This window comes from Tachysurus fulvidraco, chromosome 21 (genome assembly GCF_022655615.1).
Source record: "Tachysurus fulvidraco isolate hzauxx_2018 chromosome 21, HZAU_PFXX_2.0, whole genome shotgun sequence".
NCBI classification, from domain to species: Eukaryota; Metazoa; Chordata; class Actinopteri; order Siluriformes; family Bagridae; genus Tachysurus; species Tachysurus fulvidraco.
The window spans coordinates 2,764,868-2,786,598 of record NC_062538.1 but is presented as its reverse complement, the minus strand read 5'-3'; the positions used below and the strand labels follow the sequence as shown (position 1 = coordinate 2,786,598).

Sequence of the window (21,731 nt, the reverse complement as noted above, 5' to 3'; positions counted from 1 at the left end):
ACAATTCCGACTCAGGATCTCAGGTGGAGTTCAGAACAGTAAACAAGATGATAAACAACCTGTTTGTAGCTCTATATCTTGAATTCACACGACATAATACATAAATGACGGTGTTCCGAATTCCCGGTCGTGGTGTAAGTGTTACGTCCAATGCGGCATAATTTCATCAACCTCCACATTTAAAACTTTCCCAATCTAGGGCTAAAGTAGGATTCATTACGATCTTCTTTCCTTCAGCTTATTTATTCTGACCTAAATATTACAGGCGTCTTCTGAAAGGCTGAATATAGACCTCCGCTGTGGAATCCCTCGTTTCTGAACAGCGTTTCCTGCTCAGTCCAATTTATTCCGTGATCATTACATAACGAGGGCAGTCGAGCTCTCATTCCCGCTCAAGCCCACCAGTTTATTTAAAACGTCTCGCTTCTGGGAATCGTATATAAATGTCTTACTTACGTGGCTCCAACCTGACGTAGGCGTAGAAATGCTGGAGTGAACTGGTATCGAACGAATCTTCCAGCGCTGGGGTCAACGTCTCGTTTCTCTCCACCTTTGTCTGATGCAACAGACGTGAAAATGACACGTCACAGTTTGACGTAATTTAAAGGGATTTTTATTTCTTGATCAAAAATATCATCAGGATTCTTAAACAAATTTCCCCGATATCTCTATCACGATATGTAGGTTTTATTTGAACAAAATCTGTTAATATTTTGCAATTGTAAAGATTAGTTAACAAATTTTAACATCACATATTTTACACATGTTCTAATCATTCATTCATTTTCTACTGCTTATCCGAACTTCTCGGGTCACGGGGAGCCTGTGCCTATCTCAGGCGTCATCGGGCATCGAGGCAGGATACACCCTGGACGGAGTGCCAACCCATCACAGGGTACACACACACACTCTCATTCACTCACACACACACACACTACGGACAATTTTCCAGAGATGCCAATCAACCTACCATGCAGGTCTTTGGACCGGGGGAGGAAACCGGAGTACCCGGAGGAAACCCCCGAGGCACGGGGAGAACATGCAAACTCCACACACACAAGGTGGAGGCGGGAATCGAACCCCCAACCCTGGAGGTGTGAGGCGAATGTGCTAACCACTAAGCCACCGTGCCCTCCTGTTATAATCACTTTATTTATTTATTTTTTGTTTATTACATTTTTTTTATATTTAGTAAATAATTATTTTTTTATATAATCGATCTTATTTTGTTATATATAAAACATACTAAAGACTTTTTTTTGATCGGATACTGATATTTTTTTAACCCGATGTGACCATCGGATCAAATATCCGATCTGGTACGGATCGGTCTGATTTCAGATCAAAACCTGAAATCTCTAAAACATACTACAGTATATAAATTCCTAGAGATGGTATTACACATGTTAGGGACGCACTTGTTGTCTATCTATTTCTGTGAAAAATAAATCCACGCTGAGAGAGAGAACAGTTATGTAATCGGATCGCTCGGACCGGCTCGGACTTACCCGTTACTGGAGGCTTTGTTATCTCAAACAGCACCGTCCCTGTCTCCATGTCCCTTATCTTAAACCGTGTGAAGTCAATGTTGTATACGTTGTCTTCTGGACTGCACAAGTAATCTGGAAAAAGGAAGATGGTGAAGATTTATAACTAATATGTCTGTCACATATCTGTCGTATATAAACCCACAATTCATTCACATATGCCGAAAACGACTTCTGGCTGCATGAATGACATCGAAATTTTTTTTTATATTCCAATGGACAAATCAAGACAACCTGTATCCCAGAGACTGGACTAGCAGTTGGAGCCCTGAGGGATTCCTGGGTCGTTCCGTACAGTATATTCACTCTAATACCCTTACACTCATATATGTGTTCACACAGCACAGGCTTTCATTTTTTAATCCCTCCTGTTATCTGCCCAACAGCACATAACCACAGCGTTCATGTGTAATGAACGTGACTGGAAGAGGTCAGGAATAAAGTTGTCTGGTAAACAGGTCTACTTTGTTAGCTGTGCAAGTTTTTGCAAGAAGTGTTGTATACTTCTGGGAGAAGGCATCATAACTGGTCCTGTGGATGCATTTCCCATTGTCACATAAGCCTCGTCGGTGAATACACCAGGCCCAGATTAAGGTTTAAGCTGCTTATATCATCTGAGCAGTGAGGGTCATACCGGGATACAGTGGATTTAGGTCCATTTACCTCTACAACCCAGTAACTTCCAGGGTACATAGACTAGAGGTCTTTACGGGTCCACTTAGATCCAAAAACACGAGATCCGACCCGAGACCCGAGCGGGTTCGGATCTAAAAGTTTCACATGTACCTCGGACACGGGTCGGGTATAATAATAGCGGCGTCAGGTCTCGGGTAATTTCAAATGAATGTGTTTTTACCGAACGGACCCGAGAAGACCCGAACTACTGTATCTCGTGTGTGTGCATCGACTCGAGTCCTTTTCCAACCTTTCTTCTGTTTGCCAAGACCACTTGCGACATGTGGCTGGCAACATGCAGCTGGCGGTAAGATCATTTTCGTTGGAACAGACCTGTCAATCAATTCTGAATCCACTCTGTAGCGGTTACTTTAGTGTAGAGTTACGCAACATTCGGGTCCAGTCGGGTTAAAAAAAATTGGGTCGGGTCGGACTCGGGTCTATTTTTTCCGGGTTTGTATCAGGTCGGGTCTTTCTTAAAAAAAAAAATAATTATGCAAGCTGGGTTCGGGTAAAAAGTGATTCGGGTCACTTGGGGTCGGGTACATTTCTTTAGACCTGAGAAGACCTCTAACATAGACCATTTGGCAACAGTGCATGAAAGTGGGTCTAATGCTCCGAAAACATCAGAACGGGGGAAAATATGTGGTGACTCAGGAATACCATGATTGTTGGTGATAAACAGGATGAAGTGAGAGTTTCAAAAACATGGTCACCACAAAAGGATATCGAAACACATCCTTCTGAGATTTTTACCCTAAACAAAAAAACATCCAGGCACAAATGCCTTGTTCAGGGTTATTTTAAATAACCACTCATTTACAACTCTGGTTAGTAGAAAAGCATCTCAGAATTTAAGGTATAGAATAGAATAGAAAGGGGGTCACGGTGGCTTAGTGGTTAGCACGTTCAACTCACACCTTCAGGGTTGGGGGTTCGATTCCCGCCTCCGCCTTGTGTGTGTGGAGTTTGCATGTTCTCCCCGTGCCTCCGGGGTTTCCTCCGGGTACTCCGGTTTCCTCCCCCGGTCCAAAGACATGCATGGTAGGTTGATTGGCATCTCTGGAAAATTGTCCGTAGTGTGTGAGTGTGTGAGTGAATGAGAGTGTGTGTGTGTGCCCTGCGATGGGTTGGCACTCCGTCCAGGGTGTAACCTGCCTCGATGCCCGATGACGCCGGAGATAGGCACAGGCTCCCCGTGACCCGAGGTGGTTCGGATAAGCGGTAGAAAATGAATGAATGAATGAACACCATCTAAGGTCGACGGTACATTCTTGAACGTCCGAATGATCTCTCTGCATCAATTCTGAAATATCTCTGAAATAACCAAGAATCCATGTTCATACTCCGGCACTTTTTGAAACCGACTCACCGTCTTATCGCCAACCCATATTAAAAGTTACAATTTTATTACCTATGAAATGCTAAATTGTGGCAACAGGAGATTAGAAATTTGGTATCTGTAGCAGACAGTCGAGTGCTTTCTATGAAACATAATGGAGATGGAGAGAGAGAGAGTGAGGACGAGCGACTGAATGGAGAAGCGGATTTGATAAAGCAGTGAGTAATCTTCTCGGCGCAGTGAGGTAATGCTCGGCGCCACAGGGAAATTTCACGATACGCTGCACAACAAGGAGTAAAATTTGGGTAAACTAAAATATACACCCTCTGGCCATATTATTAGGAACAAACCATTACTAACACCGTTTTTCTCCCAGAACTGCCTCAATCCGTCACAGCGTGGATTCCACAAGGTGCTGGAGATTCTGCTCCATGTTGAGATGATTGCAGCACAAAATTGCTTCTTGTTAGACGCGCATTCCCGTTGTGAATTTTCCCTGTCTACCACATCGTAATGCTCCTCTAATGGGTTCAGATCTGGTGGCAATTGAAGTACTTGGAACTCAATGCGGTGTTGTCGTTGAAACCATCGGAGAACATCTGTGCTCTTTAAAACGTAGCCATGATTTCAGCAACAATACTTAGATTGGTTATTTGTACGACTCTTTCCCTTCTACCTGCCTCACACATTATACCACTACCACCAGCAGCCCGAAGTATCCATGAATCCATGAAATATTCAATAGAAATTAAGATTTCTTCATTTTTACAGTCTTCAAGGGTTCAGTTTAGGAAAGCTTATAATAGAATAGAATAGAATAGAAAGGGGGGGGCACAGTGGTTTAGTGGTTAAGCATGTTCGCCTCACACCTCCAGGGTTGGGGGTTCGATTCCCGCCTCCGCCTTGTGTGTGTTGAGTTTGCATGTTCTCCCCGTGCCTCGGGGGTTTCCTCCGGGTACTCCGGTTTCCTCCCCCGGTCCAAAGACATGCATGGTAGGTTGATTGGCATCTCTGGAAATTTGTCCGTAGTGTGTGAGTGTGTGTGTGTGAGTGAATGAGAGAGTGTGTGTGCCCTGTGATGGGTTGGCACTCCGTCCAGGGTGTATCCTGCTTCGATGCCCGATGACGCCTGAGATAGACACAGGCTCCCTGTGACCCGAGAAGTTCGAATAATGAAAAAAAGAATGAAAGAATAGAATAGAGCCTTAACGACTTGAGCCACCACCAACCTTAAAAAAAGCCAATGCCCATTTTAGCCTCAGATTCCAGTTCTTGGGTGATAGGACTGGACCCCGATGTGGACTTCTTCCATTGTAGCCCTTTCTCTTCACGGTCCGACATGCTGCACGTTCTAAGATGGTTTTCAGCTCAGCATCGCTGTACAGCGCGACCAGACCATATACCAGTCTGTCCATTCTCTTCTCCGCACCTCACCGATTTTTCAGAGTTTTTTTTTTTACTAATTTGTGCAAATTTTAAACTGTTGAAAAAACGGTAGGAACTCCGTAGTTGGCGAAAGACTCAAACACAGGAAGGACTTCAAATGAAAATTACTCATGACAAGGGCTCACATGGATTGCAAAAAGAAAAAAAAAAATGAAAAGAGCTATATAAAAGGTTTTCAATTGCCCGCCCCCCCATTCTCTCTCTCTCTCTCTCTCTCTCTCTCTCTCTCTCACACACACACACACACACACACACACACACACACACACACACACACACACACACACACACACACACACACTATGACCGCAATTGAAATTACGAAGCATTTATTTTTTTTTGCTTTAGCACAACATACACCACAACCTGCGATTGCCACAAATAACAAAACCTGATTTAAAAGGCCATGAACAGCACAGAACCCCACAATCAGTCAGCAGGAACAAGTGTTTAGCACGTCTACATTTGTTAAAGGGTGACAAGCATTAAATCTGTCAGCCGCCGGACTCGGTAACAGCATGTGATTATTACCATACGAACAATTTCCCCTTTTCTCCTCAACCGCACAGAGACGGACAAAAATATAGCCATTACGGACTACAGCGGTATGTGGATTCGCAGTTGTTTATGACTCACTTATGTCGCTTTTGTATGATTCATGGCGTGATGCAGCTTTTGTGACTAACCTATATTTTATTCACCTAATAATGCATTTTGGAACTGGAACTCGGTCCTAAAAAAAAAAAAACACACACACACAAAGCCAGCATTTGCGTCAATGTTTAAGGAAAGTTTCTTTAAAACTACTTTTTGCTAGGAAGAAATATCGTCACTGTATATCAGAAGCAGCTTTTCATAATGCAAAATAAACCAAACTAATTTAATCGTGTGGAAGCAGCTGAATGCAGATACTGGTCAAAAGCTTCAGATGAATATGTGACTTCAGTGACCGTAGCGTGGACGTCACCTGGTCTTCAACTGTCCAGTTTTGGATGAACCTGTCCTGTAGCCTCAGAACCTGATCTGCTCTAGCTTTAAGGTTTGCTGTGTTGTTCACTGTGATGCTTTTCTAGATGTCAAACTGCCTGTATAACAGAAACAGAAAATAAACCTCTTCCACATACAAAAGAAACTCAAGTGTCAGTATGTTTTCCTTTCCGTCTTTCCTATCTCCTGAAAGACGTTCTCAAGGGTACTCGTGCCGGACCGCTCACTTTCAACTCTGACTGACAGACAAGCAGAAGCTACAAGGTGCTGCACTTATGAGCTGTTTCTTCTGCTTCCTCATTCCCTCTCATCCTCTCTTCTTCGCCGAGCTTCAGACGCCGCTGTCATGCTTTCTTGATGTTTTTTCTCATCTATTCCATTTCACCCTGCTTTCTCTTCTGCCACCGACTCGCCTCCACTCGTCTGCACTCCCACGCTGAAAATGTGCCTGTCGTTCTCTTACTGGCCAAACAGAACACTTCTCCAGTGAAAGCGAGACACTTGTAATGCAAACCATGGGAGAAAGGCCAGATGAAACCTACGGGATGGCTTCAAAGGGAACGTTTGTACATGGAAAAAGCAGACCAAGCTAACTAGCTATCTTCCTAGCTAGCTAACTCTTTAAAGTAAACAGACAAATACAAGAAGGTAAACAGACAGACAGACAGATATAGCTACTGTATGTTACAAATGCAAAAACCAAGCAAACTCATAGGAGCTTTTTTAAATAACTGCAGATTCTCTGAAGATTCAAAATATCATCAAAACATTATATATTATATTCACAATTATATCATAACTGGTAGGTATTTAAAGGTGGGGTGCACGATGTTTGAGAAATGCTTCAAAAAACTGAGTAGGGCCAACAAACAAAACAAAAACAAAACAAAGGTGTAGCCAATTAGCAGAAAGGGGCGTGTCTTGTCAATATGCGGCGGAGAGAGTGTTCGGTGCGCATGTGTGACATTAGCAGAAAGCGATTGAAACATTGACATGGAGGATAAAAACAAAAAGCGAAAAAAGACTTACGATAAGGCAAGAAGTATGACCCGTGTTAATATAGGATCAGCTTTCCAGCGCTGGAGAGAACTGAAGGAGCAGGAAGGCCTGCGATGGGATGACGAGGTTGCTTTTTTTCCTTCTCGATAGGTGAGTAACGTTGGTTTTGCTTTGTTACACAGAACTAATATATGCCTTTGTCCTTTACATGATTATGCTTGTGTGTCATTTTTGCTTGTTTGTTTATTACAATCGTATTGTTCTTCCCTTCAGCTATGATAAAGACACGTTTCTTTCCATTAGTCGCCTGGGTTACGTATGTATGTGTGGGCGGAGCTATCGATACAGGGGTGGGACACGTTTGGGTTAGGGGCGTGTTTGTTTTGGTGATTTCAAATGTCAACATTGCCTTTCAAATATCGTACACCCCACCTTTAAAGGTAAAAATTTAAATAAAATATATAAGTAATATCTGCATTTTTGGCTGCAACATTCACTCTTTTTTCTATAAAAGCTCATTCATGTCAACATTTAGAAGAGATAAAATACCAATTAAAAAATACAAAATCGCTAACATTGTTCATATTCCATACAGTTACATGTACATGGCTTGTAACAGTAGTTCTCTTAACTGTACTATTTTAAAAGAAAAAAGAAGGGAAAAAAAAGACTTACGATTCTGATTAAGTTTTGATTTTTTCCCATTTTAGAATTTTACATTTTTAGCAGAATTTAACTGCTTAAAAATTAAATTGAATGTAATCTGTGGAAATATCAGAAATATATAATTAGCTTTCCTAAAATGTGGCGTGGTCATCAAACAACGTCCTAGTGTCCGGTATTATACCCCACAAAAACACCTTCGTTCACGCTAACCCTTCTTCAGGATTTAGGATTTCCTTTATCTTAAGGTAGGTACTGAATGACTAACGAGATAAAGGATGCTTAAGGAAACATATGGCCGTTAAGGCTCACTGGGTTAAACCTCACTTTAACTAAATGAACTAAAGTACTCTCACGACCGTCTGTCCTGGAGGACTTCATATATAATCCCAACATCCTTTGTTCCTTAGAAGAGGATGGTTTCTCAATCCATTTCCTGTCAGGGAGCTTTTCTGTGTCATCATCGCCTTCAGGTTTATCAGTTCCTTTTTTTGCACTGTTATGGCCAAAAATGTTAGATTTTGGGGCTTATTCCAAAATTATTTTGAAATATTGCACGATCTTATGATGATGACAGAGTTTGTTTTTTTTACTGTGCTTTAATTTCTGTGATTTCAAGCTTGAGGGACGAACTTATGTTGTTCTTTCGGCTGCTCCCAGTTTGGTGTCACCACAGCGAATCATCTGGTCTGCATGTTTGAACTGACACAGGTTTTATTCATATATATTTCTAAAGGATACATAAAACCAGTTTGAACCAGTCTGGCCTCATTCTGTCCTCTAATTTCCTTGTTTCCTCTTGTGCTTACAGGAGTTGGTGTATGTTGTATTACACAGAAGACGTACAGTCACACAGCTAAGTTCATCTCCCTTGCTTGAGAGAAGTACGGCTTTAGTAAACTGACTGGAAATCCCAGAACACGTGAGCTGGTGAACGTTAGCCTGGTGAAAAACACTGAATGTAAGCAGGAGCTAGAGTTAGGATTAAATCTGAGCGGTGCCATATGGCAAGTCCAAAAAAATGCATCTGGCAGCAGAAACGCTTTTAAAATCAGGAGAGACTCCCATAGTTTTTGCTGTATTGATCTGTGAAGTAACCACAGAGTCAAGGAAATGTGGCCTGTATTTAACTTGTGATACAGTGTTGATACAGTGTTGATACAGTGTTGATACAGTGTTGATACAGTGTTGATGCAGTATTGATGCAGTGTTGATGCAGTGTTGATGCAGTGTTGATGCAGTGTTGATAGTGTTGATGCAGTGTTGATACAGTGTTGATGCAGTGTTGAAGCAGTGTTGATGCAGTGTTGATACAGTGTTGATGCAGTGTTGAAGCAGTGTTGATGCAGTGTTGATGCAGTGTTGATGCAGTGTTGATACAGTGTTGATGCAGTGTTGAAGCAGTGTTGATGCAGTGTTGATAGTGTTGATGCAGTGTTGATGCAGTATTGATGCAGTATTGATGCAGTGTTGATACAGTGTTGATGCAGTGTTGATGCAGTGTTGATACAGTGTTGATGCAGTGTTGAAGCAGTGTTGATGCAGTGTTGATGCAGTGTTGATAGTGTTGATGCAGTGTTGATACAGTGTTGATGCAGTGTTGAAGCAGTGTTGATGCAGTGTTGATGCAGTGTTGATAGTGGATGCAGTGTTGATGCAGTATTGATGCAGTGTTGATGCAGTGTTGATACAGTGTTGATGCAGTGTTGATGCAGTGTTGATAGTGTTGATGCAGTGTTGATGCAGTATTGATGCAGTATTGATGCAGTGTTGATGCAGTGTTGATGCAGTGTTGATGCAGTGTTGATGCAGTGTTGATGCAGTGTTGAAGCAGTGTTGATGCAGTGTTGATAGTGTTGATGCAGTGTTGATAGTGTTGATGCAGTGTTGATGCAGTGTTGATGCAGTGTTGAAGCAGTGTTGATGCAGTGTTGATAGTGTTGATGCAGTGTTGATGCAGTGTTGATGCAGTGTTGAAGCAGTGTTGATGCAGTGTTGATAGTGTTGATGCAGTGTTGATGCAGTGTTGATGCAGTGTTGAAGCAGTGTTGATGCAGTGTTGATAGTGTTGATGCAGTGTTGATGCAGTATTGATGCAGTATTGATGCAGTGTTGATGCAGTATTGATACAGTGCCGATGCAGTGTTGATGCAGTATTGATACAGTGTTGATGCAGTATTGATACAGTGTTGATGCAGTGTTGATACAGTGTTGATGCAGTGTTGATGCAGTATTGATACAGTGTTGATACAGTGTTGATGCAGTGTTGATGCAGTATTGATGCAGTGTTGATGCAGTATTGACACAGTATTGATGCATTATTGATTCAGTGTTGATTCAATGTTGATACAGTGTTGATACATTATTGATGCAGTGTTGATACAGTATTGATGCAGTGTTGATACAGTGCTGATGCAGTATTGATGCAGTGTTGATGCAGCGTTGATACAGTGTTGATACAGTGTTGATGCAGTGTTGATACAGTGTTGATGCAGTGTTGACACTGTATTGATGCATTATTGATTCAGTGTTGATTCAATGTTGATACAGTGTTGATACATTATTGATGCAGTGTTGATACAGTATTGATGCAGTGTTGATACAGTGTTGATGCAGTATTGATGCAGTGTTGATACAGTGTTGATGCAGTGTTGATGCAGTATTGATACAGTGTTGATGCAGTATTGATGCAGTGTTGATACAGTGTTGATGCAGTGTTGATACAGTGTTGATACAGTGTTGATGCAGTGTTGAATCAGTGTTGACACAGTATTGATGCATTATTGATTCAGTGTTGATACAGTGTTGATGCAGTGTTGATGCAGTATTGATGCAGTGTTGATACAGTGTTGATGCAGTGTTGATACAGTGTTGATGCAGTGTTGATACAGTGTTGATGCAGTGTTGATACAGTGTTGATACAGTGTTGATGCAGTGTTGATACAGTGTTGATGCAGTGTTGATGCAGTGTTGATACAGTGTTGATGCAGTATTGATTCAGTGTTGATTCAATGTTGATACAGTGTTGATGCAGTGTTGATGCAGTGTTGATGCAGTGTTGATGCAGTGTTGATGCAGTGTTGATAAAGTGTTGATGCAGTATTGCTCATCAGAGAAGAAGCCTATAGGTTTATAGTTTGAAATCTATTATACATAAAAATCCCTTTAAAAAGTAAAAACCCGTAAGAATACTGCTGCTATTTGCTAAAGTTTATTAAAGGAAAATGAGTAGAAAACACTGCAATGGTTTGAATTTATTATTGGCCCCCTTTTATTATGTATTTCTATTTCTAAATGCACCACAGAAAAATATCTGTCTTTGTCTGTCCTGAATCAGACGGACAATTACAGTAGATGAAGATGTTCTTTTGTCTGTATTACGGGAATCTTGAATTTGTCCATTTTTTTCATTTTCTTTGCCTTTCTTGAAAATACAATCAAGTACAGAATTAATAAAAAACAGATGAAAAAGTATACAGAAGCATTGTGTAAAATGTTCAATAATTCCTACATTTTCTGTCACAAACACCTCGTATAAAAATGCGGGACAATAAAAAAGTAATACTGAACAGAGACGGCTGTGTCAGCCATTTCTGAAGCGAAAACGGAGCGACGCCGGGAATGTATTCCGGTCCTGTGGATCTCAGCGGCTCTAATCTGGTTTAGCGATGGGAGCAAATCCATCTAATCAGGGGATTCAGCCAGGGAGTAAACGGCAGCGACGAAAATGGAGACCTATGTGGTGAGCTTCCATACAGAAATAAAGAAAAGTAATAAATAGAGTGACGAAGGCCAGACAAGTGAAATTCATGCCATGGTTCATTATATCCAGTTTTGTGTTTTCAACAGATGAACAGAAAATAGCCTACTGTACTGATAATACCACAGCGTGGGAGATGAAATATTACCAACTGACGTGAAAGCTTTGTTGTAAAGTCGTATATCTGATAACTTCACTTATTTTTTTTTACAAAATTAAAAGTGAAAATTCTATTTATTTTTTAATACATTTGGACTTTGAATCAATTTTCCCTTTTATTTGCTGCGAACGATGAACATCGATGCGCCGAAGACGACGGTCGCACTTCGCATCCCCTCACAGTTTTTACCCTCGAATGGGTTTCGTCTCTGTCGTCCGGTTTCTTTCTCATGTCTTCTCTAGGAGATTTTCCTTCACACTTCTCACCTCTCGCTTGTCCATAAGGGATCCAAATCTCCATGTGGATTTCTTTGAAGCTGCTTGAACAATGGCGATTGTTAAAAGCGCCATACAAATGCAAGTGAATCGAATTAAATTGAAGTGGCCCGTGAGTTGCTATGGCAGTAGATTAGAAACACTGCCATTAAATCATGTGCAAATTGAGGACACAAGTAAAAAAAAAAAAACATTTCTCAGATTAGGATCCGAGAGAAAAACATCACGCTGAGGTTTGAACCTGCAGCTTTAGAAATTCCTGACCACGTAATGACTAATAACATGAAATTGTAGCTGTTATGGTGTACGTCACCTCTGGGAGGTCGTTACAAGAAAGCGAAAGGCGCGTGATTTAATCAGCCGCATTGTTGACTGCAACAGCTGGAGTAATATCTGGCTCTTTGTGATACTGTCAGGGAGTCAGTCGCAGAGGAGGCGGATACAAGTTACTTTTCAAACGAAACACTAACGACACCGACGTCAAGCTTAAAAAAAAACGTTCGAGACGTAAACATAAATTTGAATATGGTCTCTTGGCAAAACAAATACAGACTAGAGGCTTACAACAAACGACAACATTGTGTGCGTCTCAATCAGTACTCGAGTTAGCGCAAAGGAACGGACCCTGGACCCTGGAACACAACGTGCAGGACATGTAGAAAGATATCTTACTGATTTTTTTCTGCAATTTAAAGTACATTATGAAGAATACTAAAGTTTTTGTTCTGTTTTTCCCAGCTGAAAGGCTTCGGAAAATATGGTGTCATTTCCAATAAGTGAACAAACTGACCATGTACGCTCTCAGTTTTTTTGAGGTGCATTGTGGGATTTTTTTTACAGAGCCAATGTTCCAGTGCACTGGAAGGATTCATTCATTCATTTTCTACCGCTTATCTGAACTTCTTGGGTCACGGGGAGCCTGTGCCTATCTCAGGCGTCATCGGGCTTAGAGGCAGGATACACCCTGGACGGAGTGCCAACCCATCACAGGGCACACACACACACACTCACACACTATGGACAATTTTTCCAGAGATGCCAATCAACCTACCATGCATGTCTTTGGACCGGGGGAGGAAACCGGAGTACCCGGAGGAAGCCCCCGAGGCACGGGGAGAACATGCAAACTCCACATACAAGGCGGAGACGGGAATCGAACCCCCAACCCTGGAGGTGTGAGGCGAACCTGCTAACCACTAAGCCACCGTGCCCTCACTGGAAGGATTTTACAACTAAAAGATAAACAGCCCTTAAAGTGTCCGACTCATTGATCAGAGCCCTGATTGAAAACCCCAAAGTGCTCATTAAACCATAGCGTGAATCAGAAACAAACAGTCATGTGACAAGAACCAAATCGGGTGAGGTGTGGTGGCTGATGGGAATTGCAGTCCTGAGCCGGAGTCGGGTAACTATGAGAGCGACAATATTATGACTGGCGTCGAATGTAATAAAGAACTCCGGGTGACGCAAACACGAGAAATGGAAAAAGAGCTCGAGGGTGTTAATTAGTAGTCTTCCCTAGATGACTATACGAATATATACTTATATTATTAAAGTAAGCCTCATTCTAAACAGGGCTAAAGTATTAGCAGTGGATAGGTTTTATATTTGCTCAGGATTTATGGGAATAAATCAGTGAATAAAAATGTTGATAAGCCAGAAACGATGTAGCTACTACGCTCTGATACGGTAATGTAAGAATTTTGTAAATATGCTTATTGTTCTTGACAGCGCAGGTAGGAAGGTTTGGAGACAAAGTGAGAGAGTTGAGATGGAGATGGTTTGGCCACATACAGAGAAGGGATATAGGGAATATTGGAAGAACAACGATGGAGATGGAACCGCTGGACAGAAGAAGAAGAGGAAGGCCAAGAAAGGGGTTTGTGGATGTGATGAGGGAAGACATGCAGGTGGTTGGTGTGACAGAAGATGGATGGAATTTGAGAAAAATGATCCGCTGTGGTAAACCGTAAGGGGAGCAGCCGAAAGAAGACAGAGTCATTTTGCTCCTTGGAAATTGGTGAGAAGGAACTGGTCTAAAAGGAAACAACAGAAATAAGCACGTTCGCCTCACACCTCCAGGGTCGGGGGTTCGATTCCCGCCTCCACCTTGTGTGTGTGGAGTTTGAATGTTCTCCCCGTGCCTCGGGGGTTTCCTCCGGGTACTCCGGTTTCCTCCCCCAGTCCAAAGACATGCATGGTAGGTTGATTGGCATCTCTGGAAAATTGTCCGTAGTGTGTGAGTGTGTGAGTGAATGAGTGTGTGTGGCCTGTGATGGGTTGGCACTCCGTCCAGGGTGTATCCTGCCTCGATGCCCGATGACGCCTGAGATAGGCACAGGCTCCCCGTGACCCGAGAACTTCGGATAAGCGGTAAAAAAATGAATGAATGGATATCAGTGATGCAAGGTTGAGATATTTGGCCCAACACCAATGATGTGGAGTTATGTTACTACACTGTCCTGGTCTAAAGCAGGAGTGTATAATCTCAGTCTTATCCACAAAGGTTTGGTGAGGGTGCAGGGATTCAGTAGACTGAGGTGTGGTTTCTGTTTGTTAATAAGATTTGGCACCCCTTGTCTAGGGTGTGTTATTCTGCTTACAGCACAGCTATTTATAAGTTATTCTCATAAAATTACCATATTTATTCATATTAAAATTTTTATATGTTAATATTTTTAAATTATTATGTGATAATTGTTCCTTTTTGGTAAATAAAAAAAAACATGTATATGAAGGACAATCCCGCTTCGTTACACTTACTACAATACTTCTGTTTAAAATAAATCATTATTATTAATAAAGCTAATTTATTCTGTGAGCATTTAGACATACAGTACATGTTTAAGACAGCTAGCTTTCAAACCCGTCTGGCTGATGTAATTCTCAGAAACAACAACTGCAGCGCTAAAACATGATGATCTCAGTGAATATCCTCTGACCTTCTTGTGCATCGTCTCGAAAGCTGAATGACTGCATGAATTAATAGCTCACAGACGGGAAATGTCACCCGGTACACGACGTTCACAGTCGCTCACGTTACAAAGGAATAGGGACACGAGACTTTAATCCTGCTCTCAGTGTTTGGATGATTTTTTTTTTACACTATGAACAATGTAGATTTCTGGTCATGGATGACAAAGAGATCTTCCACACACTGTAGACTGTGGAGCAACAGTTTGTCGTACCTGAAGCTCTGACGCATCGAGTCGGTGTACTAACGTGGTCGTGACGTTTCTAGTGAATTGTGCACGGATGGAGGAACCAAAATCGAACTCAACATCAGCTCTGAACTGGGATTTGTAATATTCATTCATTCATTCATTCACTACCGCTTATCCAAACTTCTCGGGTCACGGGGAGCCTTTGCCTTTCTCAGGTGTCATCGGGCATCGAGGCAGGATACACCCTGGATGGAGTGCCAACCCATCACAGGGCACACACACTCTCTCATTCACCCACACACTCACACACTACGGACAATTTTCCAGAGATGCCAATCAACCTACCATGCATGTCTTTGGACCGGGGGAGGAAACCGGAGTACCCGGAAGAAACCCCTGAGGCACGGGAAGAACATGCAAACTCCACACACACAAGGCGGAGGCGGGAATCGAACCCCCAACCCTGGAGGTGTGAGGCAAACGTGCTAACCACTAAGCCACCGTGTCCCCCTGGGCATTTGGAATATGAAAGGAAAAAAAACATCTTAGTTATTACATGCATGAAGTTAAAATGTATTTTAAATATCAAACTAATATTTAATATCAGACTAGAATAATATTCAGTTCTAGTAATTTCTTCCTTCTAGAAATTTTTGGTCCTATTGGGCACCAGAATGGAGGGAAAAGATCTGATCTCAGTGACTCAGTGGCATGGTTGCTGGTGGCAGATGGGATGGCTTTGACTAGTTCAGAAACTGTAGATCTCCAGGGATTCTTTTCACACGACATCTCTAGATTTTTTACACAGAATAGGAAAAAGAGCAAAAAAACACTAAGCTCTGCATAAAGAACCCTAGTGAGAGAGGTCAGAGGTGAACGGACGCATTGCGAGGAGCTGACAGAAAGGCTAAAGTAAGTCAAATAAGCGTTCTTTAGAAACATGGTTATCGGAAAAGCATCTCATAAGGCCTCACATCAACACAGTAGAAGATCACATCAGGTTCGAGATGTCAACCATGGACATGGGAGTCTCCAGTATATACATATTGTCTCTGTATTAGTCTGTGATTTTGTGTTCGTGGAAATGAACACACAATCATGCGTATTAAGTGCGAGTTAATTAAGCTAAGCTTGTAATGTTTTAGAAATCACGGCAGATTTTCTGCAGATTCGGCCAAGGAGCGTCATGTGATGTCATCACGACATACGTGTCTTCACCGGTAAGAGTTTTCTATAAAATTTAAAGCACCGATGGAGTGAGCGTGTAAAAAGAGAACAAATATAACACACAGGCTGTAGGATTAGCCAAGAGGTCCTCGGATCGCATAATATAGACAATAGAACGATGTAATACCAGAAAGAAGCAAATTATTTAAAAAAAGCATTACGTGTCGTTTTTTCTGTAAACAAAAACAAAAAAAAGAAAAATTGGAAATTGTGGATGTGGAATAAACCCTGACAGGATGTGCTGTATATGTTACAGGAAAATAATAAACGACTCACTGTTGATGAAGTTCATGAATGTTTAAACTCAGATATAAATCAAATCAAACACGTCTCTGAGAAGAAAAGGGCAAACATGAGTGTAAACGATTTCGCCATCTTCTCATGCTCACATCAGTGCTGATTTTCATCGAGAACATCATGATTAAATAGGATTTCGACGCATCGGAATATCTCTTTGAACGTTTCCAGAATATATCTGGGTTTTTTTTTCTTCTTTGACTGATGAATTTTTAACAGAGATCCCACGGCTGTCTCGTCTGATTCCTCATACGTCTCTTAAAGGGTTGTGGAACTTTCACCACAACACTATTAAACTTCCAGCAGTGTATCCTATTCAAAATAAGACAGAGTGCGGTGTAACCTTTAGACGGTTAGATTAACTTCAGCCGATCCTAATTGCCGCTTTGTTATAGTTTAAATGCGGTTTTGCTGTTTTATAACTAATCGAGGCCGACGATGGCCGTCCGGGGCCTCGGGCCACCCAGAGAAGCTCATTAAAGTGTGTGTGTGAGAGAGAGCGGGACTCGCCTCGCTTCATCCTACACACGCTGTTACCATAGTAAATTCCAGAAAGATGCCTCAGGGATTTAAACATGTCTAGCTAAGGGGCTTATAAACCAGTGTGGCTAAAAATATACGAAGGTGCAGGTTGTACATCTTCAACACGTCCTTAGTTATCTGTTCCTAAAAATATCCAAACAAAGTAACTGAGAAGAAACGTTTAAATAAAATGGGATTGTTTAATCCTGTATAAACAAAAGCTGTAATGAAGCTGTAATTGAAGTTTTTTCAAAGATATGTGCCATGATAGTACTTCATGTCTCTATTTCAGTAGAGTATTTACATCATTTTTATTATTCGTTTAAGTAGATCAGCAATCATTCTACAGGTTAGCTAGTAGCTACCGGAGTGGTATGCGTTATACTGTTAAATTAAAAAAACTTAAAATGGAAAGAAATATATCCACGATTCATGTTCTTTCTTACAGTAAAGTATGTGAACACGACACATTCGTAATTACCACTTGAGAAGTGAGAAGCAGGATCGTTCTGACAGCTCAGGAAGGATCACGGTTAGCGTGAGTACTGAGGGAAGTGCAGATCTCATTTTAAGGGCTCAATCCAGCTTTTAAACACTGAGTGTGTCACTTAGTCAGTCATTCAGTCAGTCAGTCAGTCAGTCAGTCTGTCTGTTTGTCTGTCTGTCATTCGGTCAGTCAGTCTGTCAATCGGTCAGACAGTCAGTCTGTCAATTGGTCAGTCAGTTAGTCGGTCTGTCAGTTGGACTGTCAGTCAGTCAGTCAGTCAGTCAGGCAGTCAGCAAATCATCAGCTTTCTTATCTTAAGCCACATTAAACAAGAGGTCATGTTGTAGCCCACAACATGACTAAGGGCTCTATTTTCATAACCGCAGCTCAGACAATGCAGAAACTTGTCAGAGATCAAATCCTGATAATGTGACAGACATCTCTCTCATAGTCTGTTTCCACTGTCAATCACAAAAACCCTAGACAATCGTTAGAATTTGTGGAGTCATGTATGAGGAAGAGGGCTGACTGCACTTTGTTTCGAGGGTGTCACTCTGCCCCGCGATGCAGCACCGGGAGCAGTCGGCTTGCTTCACGGCTCAGAGAAAACACACGTTATCTTTTTTGGGGGGCAAATTCATCATTATGGTACAGTTGAAGTATTGAGTGAATATATTATGAAGATGTTTGGATAAGTGTGCTGAAGCAATATCAAATCAATCCCCACAGTGACAGACAGTACATACCGATCTTATCTTCTCCAAACATCTTCAATCTGTCTTAGCAGGAAAATTAAATAGCTACATTACAGGACTTACAGCAAATAGATTTTCTGGGATTTTTTTTTTCCTGTGGCTCAATTTAGTTTTATAAATGTGAAGACTTGCATACAAGATTCTTGCCATAGCTTCCTGTTAGAAACATTAACTGTAAAAGCCAAGATTTCTGTTACAGTCTACACTTGTTAGGAAAACGTGAATAAGTGATGAATGAATTGGATTAATGTTGGATCAATGGAACTGAGTTTTGTGGGTCACTACATGGCCAACAACTGATGTCTATTTATATGACAAAAAATACTTTCTATTTATTGTTGACGATTTTTTGTTGGACAATCCCACAGCGTCTGCAAATTTGTGCATCAAAAATGCAAAATAAAAGTATAAAATCCGTATAGCGATATATCTACATTACACAATTTATTATATAGCACTGAGACATCCAAAAGAAGTCACATGACATCAGCTTTTTAATGTTTATACCGGATTACAAACTGCTATTTAAATATATACTATGAGCCAAATATAATGCTCAAGCTATAAGATATTATCCAATTTAATTTAAATAGCAGGTAAGGAAATGTGACTGAAAGTCACAACGTGCAAAACCAGTTGATTATATTTCACTGATGAGAATTATAACACGTTAAATGTAAATCTTCAAATGAAAACTTGCTAAAAAATAAAAAATAAATTAACATAGTTAATAAATAGTTTCCTCCTATGCGGCTACACATCGAAGTTTCTAGAGTCATTTAACATCCTGACTATCTTAATGTTATTATCACAGTTACTGTAGATGTCCAGTGGTCCAGAGAAGATGTCCTGCAGGAGCTACAGAGGACATGTCAAAGCAGCGCAATCTGAAGCTTCCACAGGTTAAATGCACAGATTGCAAAGGAAGGTGCAATCTCCCCCCACCCCCCCTAAAAATAACTAAATAAATAGAAAGAAAGAATCAAATCAAACAAGTCTCTAAAGATTCATTTAGGAGTGGTTTGTACTCTCATGCATAACATCTTGTTCTCTTAAATATTTTCTTTCACTCCTAAAATGGCTAAATGTACAATTGTAATCTATTGTAATATATAACATTAATATTAATGTTTTATTTTAATGAACCAGTACTACATTTTTAGCTTAAGGAATGAGCTCCGCTTTTGATTGAAGGAATTTTAAGTAACATGATTTATTAATTAGATAAAATAGGATCTATTCCGAATATCAGAATTAATAGCCTGCAAAACACACAAAATATTTGAAGTCATTCGTTGAGGGAACTCTAATGCGATTTTAAACTAAAGTCAAAGCCACACTTCTGTTTTGCATGCTTTCTAAATGAATCAATAATCCGTATCTATATCACCTGTGCAACAAGTAGCAATGTAATATACAGTGATCCAAAGGTCTGAGACAAAGACTTACAAACTATGATATTTCTATTACGAGCAAAAACTTGAGCGGGAAGTATATTAAATATCGAAATATAACTCATAGAAAAAATTATTTTGTAGAAACACATTCAATGTCACAAATCTGTCACCTAAAAATCTAAATTGAGCTCAATCTTCATCTTAAATAATAAAGATATCGAGCATTTAGAGTCTCAGACTTTTGGACCTATCTGTATATTGATTATGTTGCTATTTGTCACACAAATGATATTTTCCACATATCATTGTGTGACAAAGAATATCAGACGTTTCTTCTTCAGGACCAATCTGAAAATCAACTACTTTAAGACGGATATATGATGATGATGATGATGATGATGATGATGATGATGATGATGATGATGATGATGATGGGGAACCTATTTTCAGCCTGTTATCTAACAATACTTAGGAAGAAAGGATGGTTTGACATTCTGAAGATTAAAATATAGCTCATCCTTCAGGGTGTCATCAGGACTATAAATAAACATGACTAAACACATGACTAAGAAATGACTACAAACTGGTCTGTGGTTAATGGATCTTGAATATTTTAGAAAAAAAAGACAGTGCATGAAAAGTCTTAATCAAGATCAAATTATTCTTTCTAAGTATAGATATCTTATATAAAGCGGATGCCGGATTATTTGAGCTATTTCTAGACGTTCAAGCTCTTAAGCTTTTCTTTATTCTGTTGGAAGATTTTGTTCCACTGAGAAATAAATGCTTACAATTAGAGAAAACTTTCTAACAATAGAAGACTATTTAAGTTGCTTGGATGCTTTCCATTGATGATCACGGATCTCATCTCACCTGCAACATGTGGTCTGTGATCAATCTCATGTGGTCTGTGATCAATCTCATGTGGTCTGTGATCAATCTCATGTGGTCTGTGATCAATCTCATGTGGTCTGAGATCAATCTCATGGTTTAAATCTAACAGAATTTGATTTGATGGAAATCTAATGTGTCTTTGCAACAAGGAGCAGAAAACACTCTCTACTCAGGTGATAGCACTCACACACACACACACACACACACACACACACACACACACACACACACACACACACACACACAGTTGATGATCAGTGGGATTTAGTGCTTAATGTATCTTACAGCCTATATGACGCATGTAAACAGCCATGCTTGTTTGGATCATGTGAGAAATCCGATGACTGAGAACAACAAATACATTCATAATAATAATAATAATAATAATAATAATAATAATAATAATAATAATAATAATAATAATAATCTTCCAGACGGTCGCAGTCTCCGGTAAAGACGTAGATTAGCGCCACTTACTTTCCGTGATCTTCTGCAATCCCAGCACGTCCTCCGGGGTGATGATGGTGTTGGCCAGCAGTTCCTCCTCGGTGGTGACGGGGACTCCCACGTCCGTGGTGTTGCAGCCCTTTTTGACTTTCATGGCCTCCTTTGGTTCAAGGTTCGAGCTCGAGTCGCCGTCGCTGGGACTGGGATCGACGTGTCCGGTGCCGCTGCGACTGGCGGGATTAACGCCGCCGCCGCACTTCTTATTACAGCTCGGTGCGTCCTGGCTGTTGCCTGCGCTGGTACAAGAATAGCTCATTATCCTGTCCCTCCTCCTCCACCCCTTATCCCCCCGTCTCCTCCTCTCCAAGCCCCTCGGTCCAAGCGAGACACCGAAGCGGACACCGTCTCTAAGCCGAAGGGTTCTATTTGTTTTATTTATTTGTTTATTTAACCCCCAAACGCGCTTATTTATATCCGCGGTCGGCCGCGATTTACGGCACATTCGCCTGGCACAGCGCGCGTGAACCGGGTGATGAGGGGTGTGGTCTCCAGGCAACCATCAGCATCTGTGATTTGCATTTCATGTGTAATCTATAAGACGTTATTACACTTATTAAAAAACTTCACAAGGAACACGGCTATAAACTGTCGTCTTCTCAACAACAGCGTTGTGGTTTTTTTTGTTTG

General features: G+C 40.9%; 1 protein-coding gene across 1 annotated transcript in view; it reads right to left on the bottom strand.

The window, feature by feature from the left end:
• unc119b (unc-119 homolog b (C. elegans)) overlaps window positions 1-21,568 on the bottom strand; it is a 23,355-nt gene extending 1,787 nt beyond the window's left edge. Inside the window, exons 1-3 of the mRNA XM_047805337.1 lie at window positions 21,075-21,568; window positions 1,509-1,622; window positions 457-556 (exon numbers count right to left, since the gene is read on the bottom strand). Of these exons, the coding sequence (XP_047661293.1) occupies window positions 457-556; window positions 1,509-1,622; window positions 21,075-21,546 (686 nt within the window). The 5' untranslated portion in view covers window positions 21,547-21,568. The remainder of the gene's footprint in view (window positions 1-456; window positions 557-1,508; window positions 1,623-21,074) is intronic.
• Window positions 21,569-21,731: the final 163 nt, after the last annotated feature.